Source organism: Nanorana parkeri, unplaced genomic scaffold (assembly GCF_000935625.1).
Source record: "Nanorana parkeri isolate BGI_ZX_2015 unplaced genomic scaffold, ASM93562v1 scaffold778, whole genome shotgun sequence".
NCBI classification, from domain to species: domain Eukaryota; kingdom Metazoa; phylum Chordata; class Amphibia; order Anura; family Dicroglossidae; genus Nanorana; species Nanorana parkeri.
The window spans coordinates 229282-244784 of record NW_017307046.1 but is presented as its reverse complement, the minus strand read 5'-3'; the positions used below and the strand labels follow the sequence as shown (position 1 = coordinate 244784).

At 42.0% G+C, this 15503-nt stretch overlaps 1 protein-coding gene across 1 annotated transcript in view; it reads left to right on the top strand.

Annotated features, from left to right (window-relative positions):
* Nucleotides 1-15503, top strand: part of HMCN2 (hemicentin 2) — a 196004-nt gene that overhangs the window by 14761 nt on the left and 165740 nt on the right. The window contains exons 2-4 of the mRNA XM_018564746.1: nucleotides 10469-10539; nucleotides 11114-11272; nucleotides 13269-13391. Of these exons, the coding sequence (XP_018420248.1) occupies nucleotides 10469-10539; nucleotides 11114-11272; nucleotides 13269-13391 (353 nt within the window). The remainder of the gene's footprint in view (nucleotides 1-10468; nucleotides 10540-11113; nucleotides 11273-13268; nucleotides 13392-15503) is intronic.

The window sequence follows — 15503 nt, the reverse complement described above, 5'->3', positions numbered from 1 at the left end:
AGGAGAAAAAAGGAAAGTCCCTTTTACATGGGCTTTCTGATCAGGTCCGCCTGTCATTTTTTTCAGGTGGACCTGATCATGCAGCCAGCACAGACGGGCATCTGTTTTCATCTGGTTACTCCCGGCTCTGGCCAGGTCCGTAAAAACAAACTCATCAGATTTCTTTTTCAAAGGACCTGACTTTGCCGGATGGACAGTAATCTGATGTAAATGGGCACATGTCTATGTCTGGACGGTCATAGATGTCACAACAATGACATCCGTTCCAATCATTAGGGGATCCGTGCACGGATCCCATCCTGATCTGGCCGTGTGAAAGAGACCTTAATGTGCATGACCAGCTTTAGGCTCATGAGTAGGATTGGACAGTTTGGGGTTAACCGTTAACTTGTATACACTTTTTTATTGGTTCTTACTTGCACATCTGCATTATCTTTACCCTGACTACAAGAGCAAAAGGGTCACCGATGGAAAGTTTCTGGCAGATAGAGTTCTCCCAGCAGTGGCACCTCGCGGCCTTCTGAAGAGGTGATTAGCTTCCTCTAGACATGGCAATTTTTGTCTAAACTTGTCCAAATTACAGGTATCACTTAACATGGGTCCGCTGTGTGGAGACCTTTAGAAGCAGCCTACAGTATACAACTGTGATAAGCCGAGTGATTGGTCTTTCAAGGCTTTGTTTCCTGAGGACACGGCTGAAGTCACAGGGTGTTACAAGCAGCAGAACATCTGTGCTGAGAGCTGACAAAGCTTGTATGAGTCACCGAGCAGCGCATGATGCCTTGTAATACAATGCAATCGAGCCAGATAGGCACCTGCAAAACACTCTCCAAAGGGAAGAGTGGTCACAATCCCTCAGAGAACATAACACAAAAAACGGTACTAAAAATATTACAGAGGATGCCATTGCTGACCTCCTTTTAAAAATGCCTGTTGCCTGGCTGTCTCTGGTTCCAATATTTTCTAAAAACTACCAAGGTCATGCATAAGATCAGAAAAGTCAAAGTGAAGTCATAACTTCTAGTCTGCATACTTGTTTAGTGACTCAAACTACTGAAGCCACTTGATCAGCATCAGGTTGACTTTAAAGTTACACTCCAGAGATACACTATATTGCCAAAAGTATTGGGACACCCTCCAAATCATTAGATTCAGGTGTTACGTGACATTTCCTTGCTACTAAATATTCCACGGTCAACTGTTAGTTGTATTATAACAAAGTGGAAGAGTCCATAGCTACAGACCTCCAAACTAATTGTGGCCTTCAGATTGGCACAACAACACTGCGTAGAGAGCTTCATGGAATGGGTTTCCATGGCTGAGCAGCTACATTCAAGCTTTACATCACCAAGTGCAATGAAAAGCTTGGATGTAGTGATGTAAAGCGCGCCGCACTGGACTCTAGAGAGGTGGAGATGTATTTTCTGGTGTGACGAATCACGCTTCTCTGTCTGGCAATCCGATGGACGTCTCTGGGTTTGGCGGTTGCAGCAGAACGGTACTTGCCTGACTGCATTGTGCCAAGTGTAAAGTTTGGTGGAGGGGGGAGTATGGTGTGGGGTTGTCTTTCAGGGTTCGGGCTTGGCCTCTTAGTTCCAGTGAAGGGAACTCTTAAGACATCAGCATACCAAGACATTTTGGACAATTTTATGCTCCCAACTTTGTGGGAACAGTTTGGGGATGGCCCCTTCCTGTTCCAACATGACTGCGCACCAGTGCACAAAGCAAGGTCCATAAAGACATGGATGAGCGAGTTTGGAGTGGAAGAACTTGACTGTCCTGACGTCAACCCGATTAGAACACCTTTGGGATGAGTTAGTGTGGAGACTGCGAGCCCGGCCTTCTCATCCAACATCAGTTCCTGACCTCACAAATGCTCTTCTGGAAGAATGGGAAAACATTCCCATAGACACACTCCTAAACCTTGTGGACGCCTTCCTGGAAGAGTTGAAGCTGTTATAGCTGCAAAGGGCGGGCCAACTCAATGTTGAACCCTACGGACTAAGACTGGGCTGCCATTAAAGTTCATGTGCGTGTAAAGGCAGGTGTCCCAATACTTTTGGTAATATAGTGTACTTTAAAATAGAGCATGGATCAGGGGAAATGTTTGACCACTGCCCACTTGCTTTTAAAGTGTATTTGAAGCCAACTTTTCTTATATAGTTTTGGATAGAGGAATCATTGGCTAAAACCTCTGTCAGGTATTTATTGCTATTTATGTCCCTGCAGGGAAGACTGACACTCTCTATTTCTACTGTTGACCATTGTCTCTGGAACTGGAGGCGGAGGAATGTCTCCTTGTTTCAGTGACAACAGTCAGGGCATTACCCTAAAACTGGGGATACATTGCAACCCTGTGGGCTGAATGAGAAAAATCACCTTAAGAGCCCTGCCGGCTATTGTATGCTGGCAGCCGGTACCCACAGCTGAATTCTGGAACAGTGACAACAGCTGATTGTTTGCATTTGTTGTTTGGCTGATGATTTGGGGACCAGCCCCTTGGGCAAAAGGCGTTTGAAAAATGTACTTTTGTTGAATAGAAGTGTGCTGACGGGGCCACACACTCCTCAAATTTCAGCCTAGACAGCAGGACAACCCAAATTCAAGGAGTGTATGGGTAGCTTCAGGCTGTGTGTACTCCATTACTGAATAAGCCCATTCTTTTCTTAATGTAAAACTACAGTCAAAATATTATTTTCTAGTTTTGGATAGAGTAGGGTAAGATTAGGACCTTGGTTAGGAAATTGGGTAGGACATTTTTTTGGTGACAGCTGTCAAAGGTGGGATTTTCACCTCCATTTTAGGTGAGATTTCCTCTCACCTTCTCTTATATGTCTGGTACTGGAAGTAAGGGTACATTTCCCAAGTGGGACACAAAGCAAAAAAAGAAATACAATTAACCCTTCTCCAATATATCTGAAACCAGCAAAAAAAGCTTTGGCTGCTCTTCCATTTTAAAATCAAATATAACAGATCAACTGACCTTCCAACTTCCTGAGATGGGAAGGAGGGATACCTTCAGGCTAAATACACAAAGGCATTTTTTAAATCGTAGCTTGTAAATGCTGGTCTGAAGAGCATCATGTTCAGCAGGAATTTAGCTTTGGCAAGAATTTAATAAGCATTTAGTATCTGCCAAGCTTAGCCCAGTAGTCCCTCACTCAATGCCAACTGAAGCAAGCTAAATGCCTGCTGATGGCGCCTAATAAATACTTTTTAAAGCTACAGTCAGTTTTCATTTTAAAGTGTATGTAAAGCTCACATTAAAACAATTGTGAAAAAAAAGTAAAATGGTAGATTACCTCAGATCTTGTGAGACTCATTGAAAACTAAACATTTGTAGGGTTTTATTTAAAGACAATTGGCCATTATTAATAATGTTTTTTAGTATCTTAATTTCTTCAAAAGGATTATTTATACTTAAAGCAACTTAAATACTTAAATTCTCTATGTAGCAATATCCCCATTTGGAGCTGCTGGATTTTTCATACCCTCCCAGTCTTTCTACCAGTAATCTGGCCTATAGCTGCACCCAAACTCTTAATGACCCACCAATAGTGACAGACTACAAACCTCCAAAATCCTTTTTGCAGATTTTATTGGCACAACAGCCTAACATGCAACAGGTTAAGGGCACAGAATAGAAAAAAAAATAGGTAAGGCCTTCTTCTGTCAGTGGTACAAAAATAGCTGGTGGCCCTAATTTCTCTAGGCATCCAAGCAATAGTTGCTTTGGTGATGCTTTAGTGGCAACCTCCTAATGTTAATAGATCCTCTGAGTACTTCTATTGGTGGCCCTAGATTCAGTAGGGACAGCCTCCTAATAGTAACTGGTATGCAGATCCCCTATTTTTTCACAAATACCTTACAGAGCTGAGCAAAGATGTCTCCATGCAATGTCCACCAACAGCAACAGCTTCTCCCAAGCTCTACAGGACTCTCTTCAACATAGCAAACTCTTCTGAAGATGAAAGGTGATTGGCAGCCACATTCCTGTCTTTTATGGCTCAGTTCTGATTTCTTGGTCCCAGGCTCAGGCCCCATATCCCTTTTCTCAACAACATCCTCTCCAAGCAGGAGGCCTGGGAAGCATTAACTGGGCCGCTCAAACACATCCTCTCCAGGCAAAGCCTGGGAGAGAAAGACCCTTCTGGAGGGTCTTCCAAAACTTTTATCTTTTTTCTCAGGCAGCATCACTGGCATAACCCCCCTAGCGATTGGCCAACATGATATAAAATATTGATAACATTATTATTATTATTATACATGATTTATATAGCGCCAACAGTTCGCGCGGTGTTTTACAATATAAGGAAGACATTGCAATACAATTTAAGACTACATAGTAAGAAGGGCCATGCCACTGAGGGCTTACAATCTAAAACAACTTTATATCTTCACATTCTAACTACTGGAGAACTCTAGTAGCATCATTCAGCCAAGAAGAAGACCAGTGCTGGATCAGTGACTAGGTGAGTCTGCAGGGAGTCAGATGTTTTTTTTTTTTTTAGGTCTGTAGCACTTGTTCTGTTGACATCTGTCTTAGATGTTCACTCTCCCCACTTTGTAGATATTTCCTCTATGTTGTTTCTCTGAGACAGGAATTGAAGGGAAATCCCCTCTATGGAACAAAGGAAGAAAAAAAATAAAAAATAAGCTGACAGGGTTTTCAACCCTTCCCTATTGTATCCAAAACAAAAAAAACATTATGGCTACACATGTACTTTAACCCCTTGCCGTCCACCCATTGTAAAAAAACGGGAGGATGGCGGATGCTTCCTGGCGGGTTGGTGTACATGTACGTGATTCTGTTTCTGCGGGCGCACACAAGCAGATTCTTGCCGGGAATGTGAACAGCCGTTACTGGCTGTTACATACAAGCGTTCCGATAAATGGCTGTTTTCTCGTTCATCTCGGGGTGTGTGCGCAAGCGCAGATGGTGAGGTTGGCAAATTTGACTGTGTTGGCATTCTCGACAGAACACCTGCAGTGTCGGTAGCGCCTCCGCCAGGCTGACAGGTCACCGGCACAGCCTCTCCATCCCCGCACAGCCGCCCGTACATGCACTGCTTCTGCTGCTCGGGAGGGAGCGGCACCCCAACAGGCAGAACGCCAGGGCCCGGTCGGAATTGCGACCCTGGTAGTTCCGCCAGTGCGTCATGGACAGGATCACCTGGTATTCTTTTATTGAAAGCCGGAGATTTATAAAGACTCAAAATTACTTTTGAAATTACAATAACATGTGAAAGCTTATATCATATTTTTGGGGGGTTTACATATATTTTAACTGAAAGTATAGGCAATACTGGATGCTACCTTTTATCCATTCTTATTTAGTTTCCTTTGTAATGCTGAAAGTGACCCTGGAGTACTGTTGCCCTTTCCTGACCCATGACATTGCTGTGGTAAGAGATGGCCTCTTCCAAATTTTATAGGCAGTTGGTGTCCTTTAAAATCTCTACACAAACACAGCCATATAGGCACATATGTAGTAGTTCTCATAAAACACAGACGTATGTCAGACATGTGTTGGCTCTCTGCCAGCCATTTTGTTCTCATTGCGCACACCAGTGCCCAGAGTTCCCCAAAGGATTTGTCCTGAAGGAAAAGTTTATGAACTTTTACATCATAAAGATCATTTTTAATCAGCGCACATACCTGACAAGGGCCTGTCTAGTCTCTTCAAAGAAGATCAGCTGTCCCGAATATTTACTGAAAAATGCTTCCCCCCGGGGTTTTGTATATGTTACGTACTGGCTGACTTTAAAGGAAGAGTTGTAGACACGTAAATGTAGATTATTGCTCCACTAGGGTGAATATGAAATACTTCCCAATCTGAAGGCAAAAGTCTCCATTTCCTACATTGTGACCCCCTGAGGTGTTATTGCTGGAGCCATCACACCAAAGCTGGCAATACACACCCTGGCTTCTGTCATACAGCCTGCGGCTCCACACTCCAAATTCTTCAGTCTACTCTAAGCTGATTGGCCGCAGTCACTATTAAGCCAACACTTTTATACCTGGATCCTTTGACAAAAGTCATTTAAAAATTCAAAGTTTGTCGAGCTGTGTGGTGCCGGCAGGGCCACCCATACATAGAATTTCTTCAGAGACAGCAGGAGTTGCTGGAAGTTCAAGCATTTGTATGGCCAACTTTAGTAGTGTGTGCATGCAGAGAGCAACCCAGATAACATCAAAGTCAGTGCTGAACATGGATATTAAAATCTGAACGTTGGACAAACAGGTTAATAGAATCACATTCTCAAACAATTCATCCCCACACAGCTACCTCCTCTTGTATCACTGGCCCCTCCCTTTTAGATTGTAAGCTCTCACGGGCAGGGCCCTCCTTACCATCTCGTCTTGAATTGTATTGTAATTGTAATGTCTTCCTTATATTGTAAAGCACTGCGCAAGCTGTTGGCGCTATATAAATTCTGTATAATAATAATAATAATAATAGGCAGCCGAAATATACACATGAGCACTTTTTCCTGCAAAAGGATTTTTTAACTCTATTCAGCATGACATGTAATACATGAGCGGGCAGTGTGCGCTTGCGCACACCGGCCCGTGCGGCATTTGCCTTACGAGCACGGCGCAAACCCGCTGAAAATCTTACGATTTTCGGCTGGTTTTCCAACATGTTCGTAAGACAAAAGACGTGCGACCGTAGAGTAGAAACGGTTGCACGCCTTCCATACACCTGCCGACTATCGTACAATCTGTGAATTAATGATGTCGCTGTGCAAGTGGAGCCATGCACATCCTTGTTGAATTCAAAAATATACAGAAGCCATCGGAAAGAAGCACCCTGCGATTTAGGTAAGTGGGATGGGGGTTGTTTGAGGGTGGGGAGCTGTGGAATGGAACCATGTTTCATTGTAAACATGGTGTGAAAGGTGGAGTTACCCTTTAATGGTGTTTAACATATTCATAACTGGATTTTATAGTGATGAGCCTAGAATTCAGCTCTGCAACTGATATGTCAATTTTCTCTGGGTCCGCTTTGTTAAATTACTACTCTACATATATATATTTTATAGACTCTGAGACAGTTTATGTATGTTCCCTTCCAGAAGGCCACAACAAACCTATCAGCTGATTTAGAGACTCATTTTATCACTGGAACCAATAGCTGTATATCCCAAGGTAACCATAATGTGAATATTGTGAACACTAAGAGTATTGAGGTCACAGGCTGAGTATGAAAAGCAAATCAGAGCTTATACAGCTAGACGAGTACTAATGTCATGTTCACCAGACTGTCCAATGCCAAAGCTACGTACCTGTCAGCCTGGGCACATTTCCCATTATAATCAGAAACTGGGACATTTTAGGTGTTAAATTCATTTTTATTGTTAGTTTTAGATAAAGTGGAAAAGCAATAGAATCTCTGTCTGGTTTTTATTACTTGAGTCCCTGATGTGGAGATTTACCCTTTATTACCTGTTCTGGTGACCACTCTCTCTCAGGGATTTGAAGTGAGGGTAACATTCCTAGTGGGGACCTATTGCCAGCCTACTACAAAACACCTTTTCATGTTGTGGCTCCTCGAGAGATTTTCACATATCTCCCGTCTGAGTGACCACTGTCACTTGGGCGCCAAGCCTTCCTTACCCAAACTAGAGGTAAAAAAAAGCTCCTTGCTGATTGGAACACTCTAGGTCTGACTTTGCAGGAAGAGGGAGGTTGGACCTCACCAGATAGATCACTGCTTCCGCACAGTGCAAGGGTCCTTCTCTGCAGCATGCTGGCATGGAACAGACTTTTCTACTAAGCCTGTTGCTGCTTCCTTAAGAAAATAACCTATTAGACATTGCATACTTTCGTATAATCCAATTGGTTTTCCAGAGACTGTGGATTTGCATTCAAGGTTCAGGTTATTTGCACATATAAGCTGTAGGAAATCTCTACATTGCCTAATGACCCATTAAACCTGACACACTGTGCCAGGCTAATATTTACTCTTTATAGCACCTTATAGCATTCATTTTATGGGAAACATAAACTTGAGCTGTAATTCAGCTTCACTATCCATAAAAAAGCCATACAGGCTTATGTTTTATTTTTCTTGTGACGCAGTTTTTTTATATTGATGTCATAATTCAGCAAGGAAAAGAAATGTGCACAAATGAGTATCTGTCTTCCATACCCATGACCTTCAAAAGTCAGTCAAATTGTGTTTACAATCTTCACTGAGAATTATCAAGTAGAAAGAAAACATTCATAAGTACTTGAAGGGTAATCTTCTGATTCTTGTATCTGTAGGTTTTTTGACCTGTTGTTCTATCGAAAGTTCCAACTCCTCGAGTTCTCCAATCATCTGACTTCTGATTTAGTTAGAAGTTAGAGGTTTGGCCGAGAAGGCTGTACTGAACGTGGGCCACCCGTGGCATTTCCCTATACACACACTACACAGCAATAAAATATTAAAATGAAGTAGGTTTACAGTAATCCAGCACGTTATTAATCTGAGTTGCCCTACTCAATATAACTATAAAATTATATAGTTTTATAGTTATTTTTATTTTCATATTCATTTTATTACTGTGATATCTGCATTTGTCTTGTAGCCCTGATGAAGGGCCCCTGAAACACATTGTCTATTTTTCTGCTGTGATCCAATTTTATCATTACAATTTTGGACACTTGAACGTTTGTTCCGGCGCTCTCATTGGAATGTACATACATAGATTCTCAACTCTGAGTTTTCCCCCATTTTTTGGGGGTGCCCCTGTTTCGTGGAGTGCTGGCGAACTGGAGTGATAATTTGACTGACCTTCTGAAAATCTGAATCTAGCACCTCGTTTTCACTTTTGTTTAGAAATATAAACCTGATCGGTATTCTTCCTCTTACCCACCATATCCAAAATTTGAAAGAAATAATATTCACTACAGAGTTGGTAAATAGCAGGTAGACCTCACCACAGGAGCCTTGTAGTAAGGCAATAAGCTGGTAGGGGATTGCTCACTAACATCCATCCACAACTGAAATGTCACCTCATGAATGAAGATTGTGACATGAGGGTCACAATCTTCCATAAAAGCGTAAATGAAGGGTCCAGGGTGAGAAATCTCCAACACCATCGTAATGGCTCCCACACATATTTTTAGGTCGGCCCCATCCTGCAAACCTAAAGACATTTAAGTGAATTAAAAAGCTGATACTGTCCAAAGAAATGCTGCACACTGGTAGTTCACCATACACGTGGTTTATTCAATCAAAAAAACAACATGGTATGGTCCCCACCTAGTCTTTGTCGGTGAGATGCGGGCAATCGTAGGAAGGATCCTTATATTTACATAGGTCGACCGCATCACAGGTAGAAACATTTAACCATAGCACAGTAACTATATCAAACATTCTATCTTTGCAGGAGACCTAGTTTGTCTATGTAGCAAAAGACCAACATACTATATTTTATATATACATAAAACGATAATATAGTAAAAAGAAAAGCTTTAAATACTAGTAACATGCAGAAACCTCTTCTTTACTTATCACTGTAGCAAGATTACAATATTTCTACTGCCATGATAAATAATAAAACATTCTTTGTGTTCTGGGGTACTTTCCTCTCTCATATACTAATTGATTATACTGGCACAAACTACCCGGACCAGTATCTGATATCACCCCAGTATTAGTCCACCTAGAGCAGTATATACTGTTGTATTTGAACTGTAACATGAGGAAGCAAAGCCCTGCTACTTTGCCAAGATGGCCACCTCCATACAGAAGTAAAGCAGAACAAGACATGGAGGGCCAGCAATGGGCTAAAGGATCAGCTACAGGGAAACCAAAGGCAATACTGAAGACCAGTTCTTTGCCCTCTGAATGTCAATGAGCAGTGTTGCTGCAGGTTGGTCTACGCTTGCCCACCACAGTCAGACGCTCAATAGAGAAGCTGCTTTTTGGAATATGCCAGTGAGCCACTATCCACTTTTTCTGTCACAGTCCTTTGCCAATGGCTTGCCTTTTTTAGCCATCCCTTTCACAGCACAGGACCTCTAATAGTCAGGGGACTAATATTTATCTCTAAATCTGTAACTCAGCTATTTCAAAGCTCACAGCTGCAGTGGACTTCTAAATCTACAAAAGTCCAGGTCTGTGCATTTTTCTGATGTCCCCAGCAGCACTGAGCTCTGTTCATCATATGGCCGCTATCATACCATACATCCAAAGTTGTAAATCATAGCTCTTGAGTTTTAACAAGCATCATATAATGCTACCGTGTACTTATAACATTGCGGTGATTCCTTTCCTGTAAAGGCTCAAATATTCCAGCTGTCATTTTCAATGGAACAAGTGACCTAGCAACCTGATTGTTTCAACGTCCTTAATAGGAGACATAAAGACTTGTTGGTGCCACCAGGAAGGTTATCTGTAATGCTACTTTTCATTCCCACGAAGTGAGGTCATGTCCTGTCATTAACAGCACACTTTTCTGTGTTTACTTTCTAGAGATAGGACCCGTCACCATCACCACAGACCCAGAAAAATTCAAAAGTGAACTGGAAGAGCTCTACGTCCAGGTATTTTACTGTTTTCCCACAACTTCTTTAGGTCTGTGTGGCCCTTTAAATATATCTAAAACCAAGAACAAAAATTACACACTGTATATTTCAGCTTACCAGTTCTTCGATGTGGTGGCTGCATTTGTTTTCTTTTTCGTAGGCTTTTTTTCCTTTATTTTACACTTGGTGGTCTTACTAGAAGCATTCCTCCTGTCCTAGGGTAACAACACTCACAGTACTGTATCTGTGAAGAAGCAGTGTTGTCACACTAGGGAAGGAAGTTTGAAGGAACTACAGAACACAACCCTCTGTCCTCATTTCTATAACATGGAGAGAGGTGTTCTGTTGTTCACAAAGGCAAGCTGATAAACACCGCTTGAGATAACCCTCTGGTGTGAACAGGATAATGGTTTTCTGGTGGGATCAACAGGTATTTTTTGCACTTATCGAACAGATATAACAAACCACTTTTAATGATATATTTACCAGACCAAAAAGAAGCAAATATGAGAAGCTAATTGTTATGCTTTAAAGATACTTAAAGATGTCAAAAAAAGTGTTTGCATTCTTTCAAATGCTTTTATGATTACAGGGTGGGGGTGACTGCCCGGAGATGAGTGTGGGTGCCATCAAGATAGCATTAGAAGTTTCCCACCCTGGATCCTTCATTTACGTTTTTACGGATGCCCGTGCTAAAGATTTTAGGAAGAAACAGGAAGTTCTACAGCTGTTGCAGCTCAAGCAGTCTCAGGTTAGTACATCTAGCATTACTGCTTTTTTTTCTAGGTTTTCACAAAGTTTCGTATGGGCCTCCTGTACAGAAACTAAGGGTGCAGATGTTGCATAGATCAGCCAATAAGATGCAAGCTAACAACATCAAAATATAAGATCCTGAAATACGTTTGTAGACGGAGGAACCCTTCATCCTATCGCCTGTTCTTTCAGAGGAATCGGTGGCGTTAGAGATCCTATTGCAGTTAAATTGTGAGGTCCAGCCATGATTTATTACACAACTGGTTCCGGCAGTGATTTTTCTGGCACACCTTAGTAAGTGACAGAGAATGTAGCTATTTTGGGTATCCAAAGTTCCTCCTGTCCTGAATCCCAGATCCAGGTGCCATATGAGAAAAGGTTGTGATAGGTTTGGGAGCATGTCTTTTGGATCATATCATGGTGATGGAGGTGGCAATGGAAGATATTGTTTGAACCTCCTAACTTCTCTCTCTTAGATCTCTCTGCATGTAAAGCCTGCTTTAGCCTGCCACGTGTGGAGCGGCAGCATTAATTATTCTTCTCTAAATGACCAGCATTGTTTGTAATTAGACTGCAGAGAGACTTTAGTTGGGAACCCCTGACTTGCAGACACCCAAGCCTGGCATTTGGTGTTCCCAATCCTCCTGGTGTACTCAAGCCAGCGTAGAAAAAATGCTTTGGAAGGGAAGGTTGTCTCTACAAAAAAGAAAGTTGATACTGATCAAAGAGGGTCAGATCAAAAAGCAGTTATAAAGGGTCGGAGTATCCACTTTTTCTTTAAAAATTAAGTTTTATTATAAACAGTTTAACAAACGAGTCATTATCATAAATAAACACAACCTCCACCTTCTAAAAATTATTTGCAAATAACATTGATTCAATCACAACATACATACATGTGGACTGGCTGATGAGTTTGAAAAGTACGTATTGATGGAGCTCAAAACAAGTAAAAGTCTGAAAGAATGCACTTTGAAACAGAATGTCAATGTATGTGCTAAGAACCAGAGGTCTTGCTGCACTCCTTACCGGAAGAAACCTGTATGGGTGGGTGCTCGTAGTGACCACGAACGGCACCGTGTATACCATAGAAGAAGAAATAATGTCACCAGCACACCATAGTAGTAAAGTAATAATCCATTTAATGGCACATTGCCATTCGATGCAAGCGCTTTCGGGGCCTCAGGGGCCTGATGAAGGGGACCCCCTGAGGCCCCGAAAGCGCTTGCATCGAATGGCAATTTGCCATTAAATGGATTATTACTTTACTACTATGGTGTGCTGGTGACGTTATTTCTTCTTCTTTGTCAATGTATGTGGATACAGAGGTGGAAATCCTCTTCAGCGACGTTATACTACAGATAATACTGTCTCTCAGGGCCTATAAAGTGCCGATGCAAGAATCTGGGTCGAGGTGAATTTTGTTACAATATAATGTCTTCAGATCTGTGGTAGCATCTCCTGAAATTATCTGAAGAGCTGTGTTTTTTACGGATCTCCAGGAATCAGCCAGATAAACAGAAAATGCAAGTACTCACAGGGCTTCGTCAGAATGTTGTGTTGTAGGTTGTCTCTTTCCATACTGTATTTTGTAGTTTTATTAAATTTCAGTCTGATTTAACTGTAAAGAAAACCTTTTACTGAAAAAAACATGGGGACTGTCATTACTGATCTCTTAGTTAGTTGTCCATGTTGATTCAGTACTTTCTGAGTCACTGACACATAACAAGTATACATATTAGGAGTTCTGATTTGACTTGCTGCATGCTTGCCCTAGGTCAGTAATTCAGATCTGTATTGAAATCACAGATAAGCCAGGTGTCTAGCAATTTACGAAGGAGGTTGACAGTGGCAGTCCACATATTTCTCTCAGTGAAAGTTTCCTTAATAGTATACTAAGCATCTAACTCTAAATAACTGTATACACGTACCTTCAGCTTTTGATGGCTGGACTGTTTGTGAACATATTGTTAAATAATGTTTCTTCTCTGCAGGTTGTCTTTGTGCTTACAGGAGACTGCGGTGACAGGGCTCACCAGGGTTACCGCGTATATGAAGAGATCGCAGCCACCAGTTCAGGTCAGATATTTCACCTGGACAAGCAGCAGGTTAACGAGGTGAGTTAAATCATCCATTTCAACTAACACTTTTTACACTGGCCTGTCTGACCCTTCTAACACTACTTAATCTACTTAAGTTAACCCAAAATCTTGATTTTGGTAATCATGGTCATATAACACACAGGTGTAAGTCTTCAGGGTTTACAGCACACAATAAAGACCTCTTTTTTTGTGAGTCACAGAGCTCAAAGTGCATGGGGAGATTTCATTTCACTTCCTGCCCCAGAGACAGACCAGAAAGTGAGAGAAAACCTCTCCAAACTGAGGGGCTATTACATCTTAAACTGTTGTCATTGGACCAAGTGTCAATAATGGAAGATTCCCCTTCAACTCCTGTTTCTGTAAGAGTTAAAAAATGTTGAATTTTCCATTATTGCACCAAGACAACGGTCATCATCAAAACCAATAGTGGGGGTGAGACTCTTCGGGTGGACGCACAGAGTTGAGTTAAAACCTATAAGGGTTCCGACCTTTCCACATTCATTTCAAAATGAAAAAAAAGCTTTAGCATGCACACACTTTAAAGTGATACTCCAGTTTTGTTGATACAAATCTCTTATATACAGATCTCTCATTTACATATGCAAATTGGAAGGTGTCCAGCAGCCAATCATCCTCACCACTAGAGGCTCTGTCGAATACCTGGCCCTTCTTAGATTCTGCGCCTCTAGCGCGTCCTGAGAACGCACAGACCATTAGTTCCTCTCTCCCTGTGACCAACATCCCAGAAATTCCTCCTGTCTGTGACTCCTACCAACTCCTCAAACCCCGGGGTTCACGTACCCTAGTGCCTCGGTCCCCAGACTTTACAGTACTCCTGGCACATTGGTGGGCCTATATGCTGCCATAAAGTTAAACAGGAAAGGAAAATTATGGCACGTGTTGGATAGGATTTTTCCTTATTCCTGACCATATATGAGTAGGAAATATCTAGCAGCAACAGTTGAGTGCCAGCAAAACACAAACATTATTACAAGAAGAAGCGGATGCCAAAACTGAAAGCCCAAAAATCATTGTAGTCAAGGTGGCTGCTTGAGAATGATGATGTGAAATAATTGTGGGAAGCCTACTCTCGACACTGTATCAAGGGACAATGAAGAAGTCGAAGCCTATGACATAGACACATTTCTGCTCAAGTGTGCAGTCACCCCCTTCAGTACCAAAAAGACCATGTTAGGCATCTCAAATCACACACAGTATCTAGCCTGCTATTGTCCTGGTAGATGCTTTTCTACTTTTATTACTTGAAGGGAAGACAAACAGCCTTTCCATTAACTCATGGAATTAGTAGCTGAATGTACTCTTGGAGAGTTTTGCCCAAGTCCAAGGAATGAGGTCCTCTTGCCTCAGATAGGAGAGGCTAGGAAATGGAACACTAAGCACTTTAAGGCTCCATTCACACCTAGGCACCAGCGTTTTTGTGCACATTAGTGCACGTTTTGTTTTGCAGTCTTTCCATCGTGTTTAGCGCATTTTTGCGTGTGTTGGAGATGCGTATACAAAGATGCACATTTTATTGAGCAGACTGAACTGCATTGCAGTAAATGAACAAACGTGCGCAAAAACCCTTGTGTCTCGCATTTGCATGTGTTTCCATTGACGTTTATGTGGCCACACACGCTGTGTACTCTTGTACTTTTTACAGCATTTGGCGTTTTACAGCTTGCAGCAAAACTCTGTGAACAGGGGCTTTTGAAATGAATGGGATTTCTTGTGTTGTGAGTTTTGTCACACTTAGCTTTGAGCGTCAAAACACCTAGGTGTGAACAGGGACTTAGTGAAAGTCTGCCTTAAAAAACTGGATAACCAGCTTGTCTTTTGCTGACTGAGTCTTGGTAAAGGCTGAGATGGCCGAGACTTGAGTCTTTAAGGTTATCACTCCCAACGACAGAAATTTCCGGATACTCTTGGTTTTGTAAGATATGCCCGAACACCCAGAGTTGTTGGTGAATTTAGAATAAAACCCCCACATTGAAGTTGGCCACTACTTTGCAGGCCTGAACAGGCGTGTCTTCCACAGGACTTAGTATAACCTATCCTAGCAAAGGCTGTAGCCTTAGAGGTTTTAGGAAAGAGAGAAAGATAGTCTGGTTGTTCCTCTGGCATGAC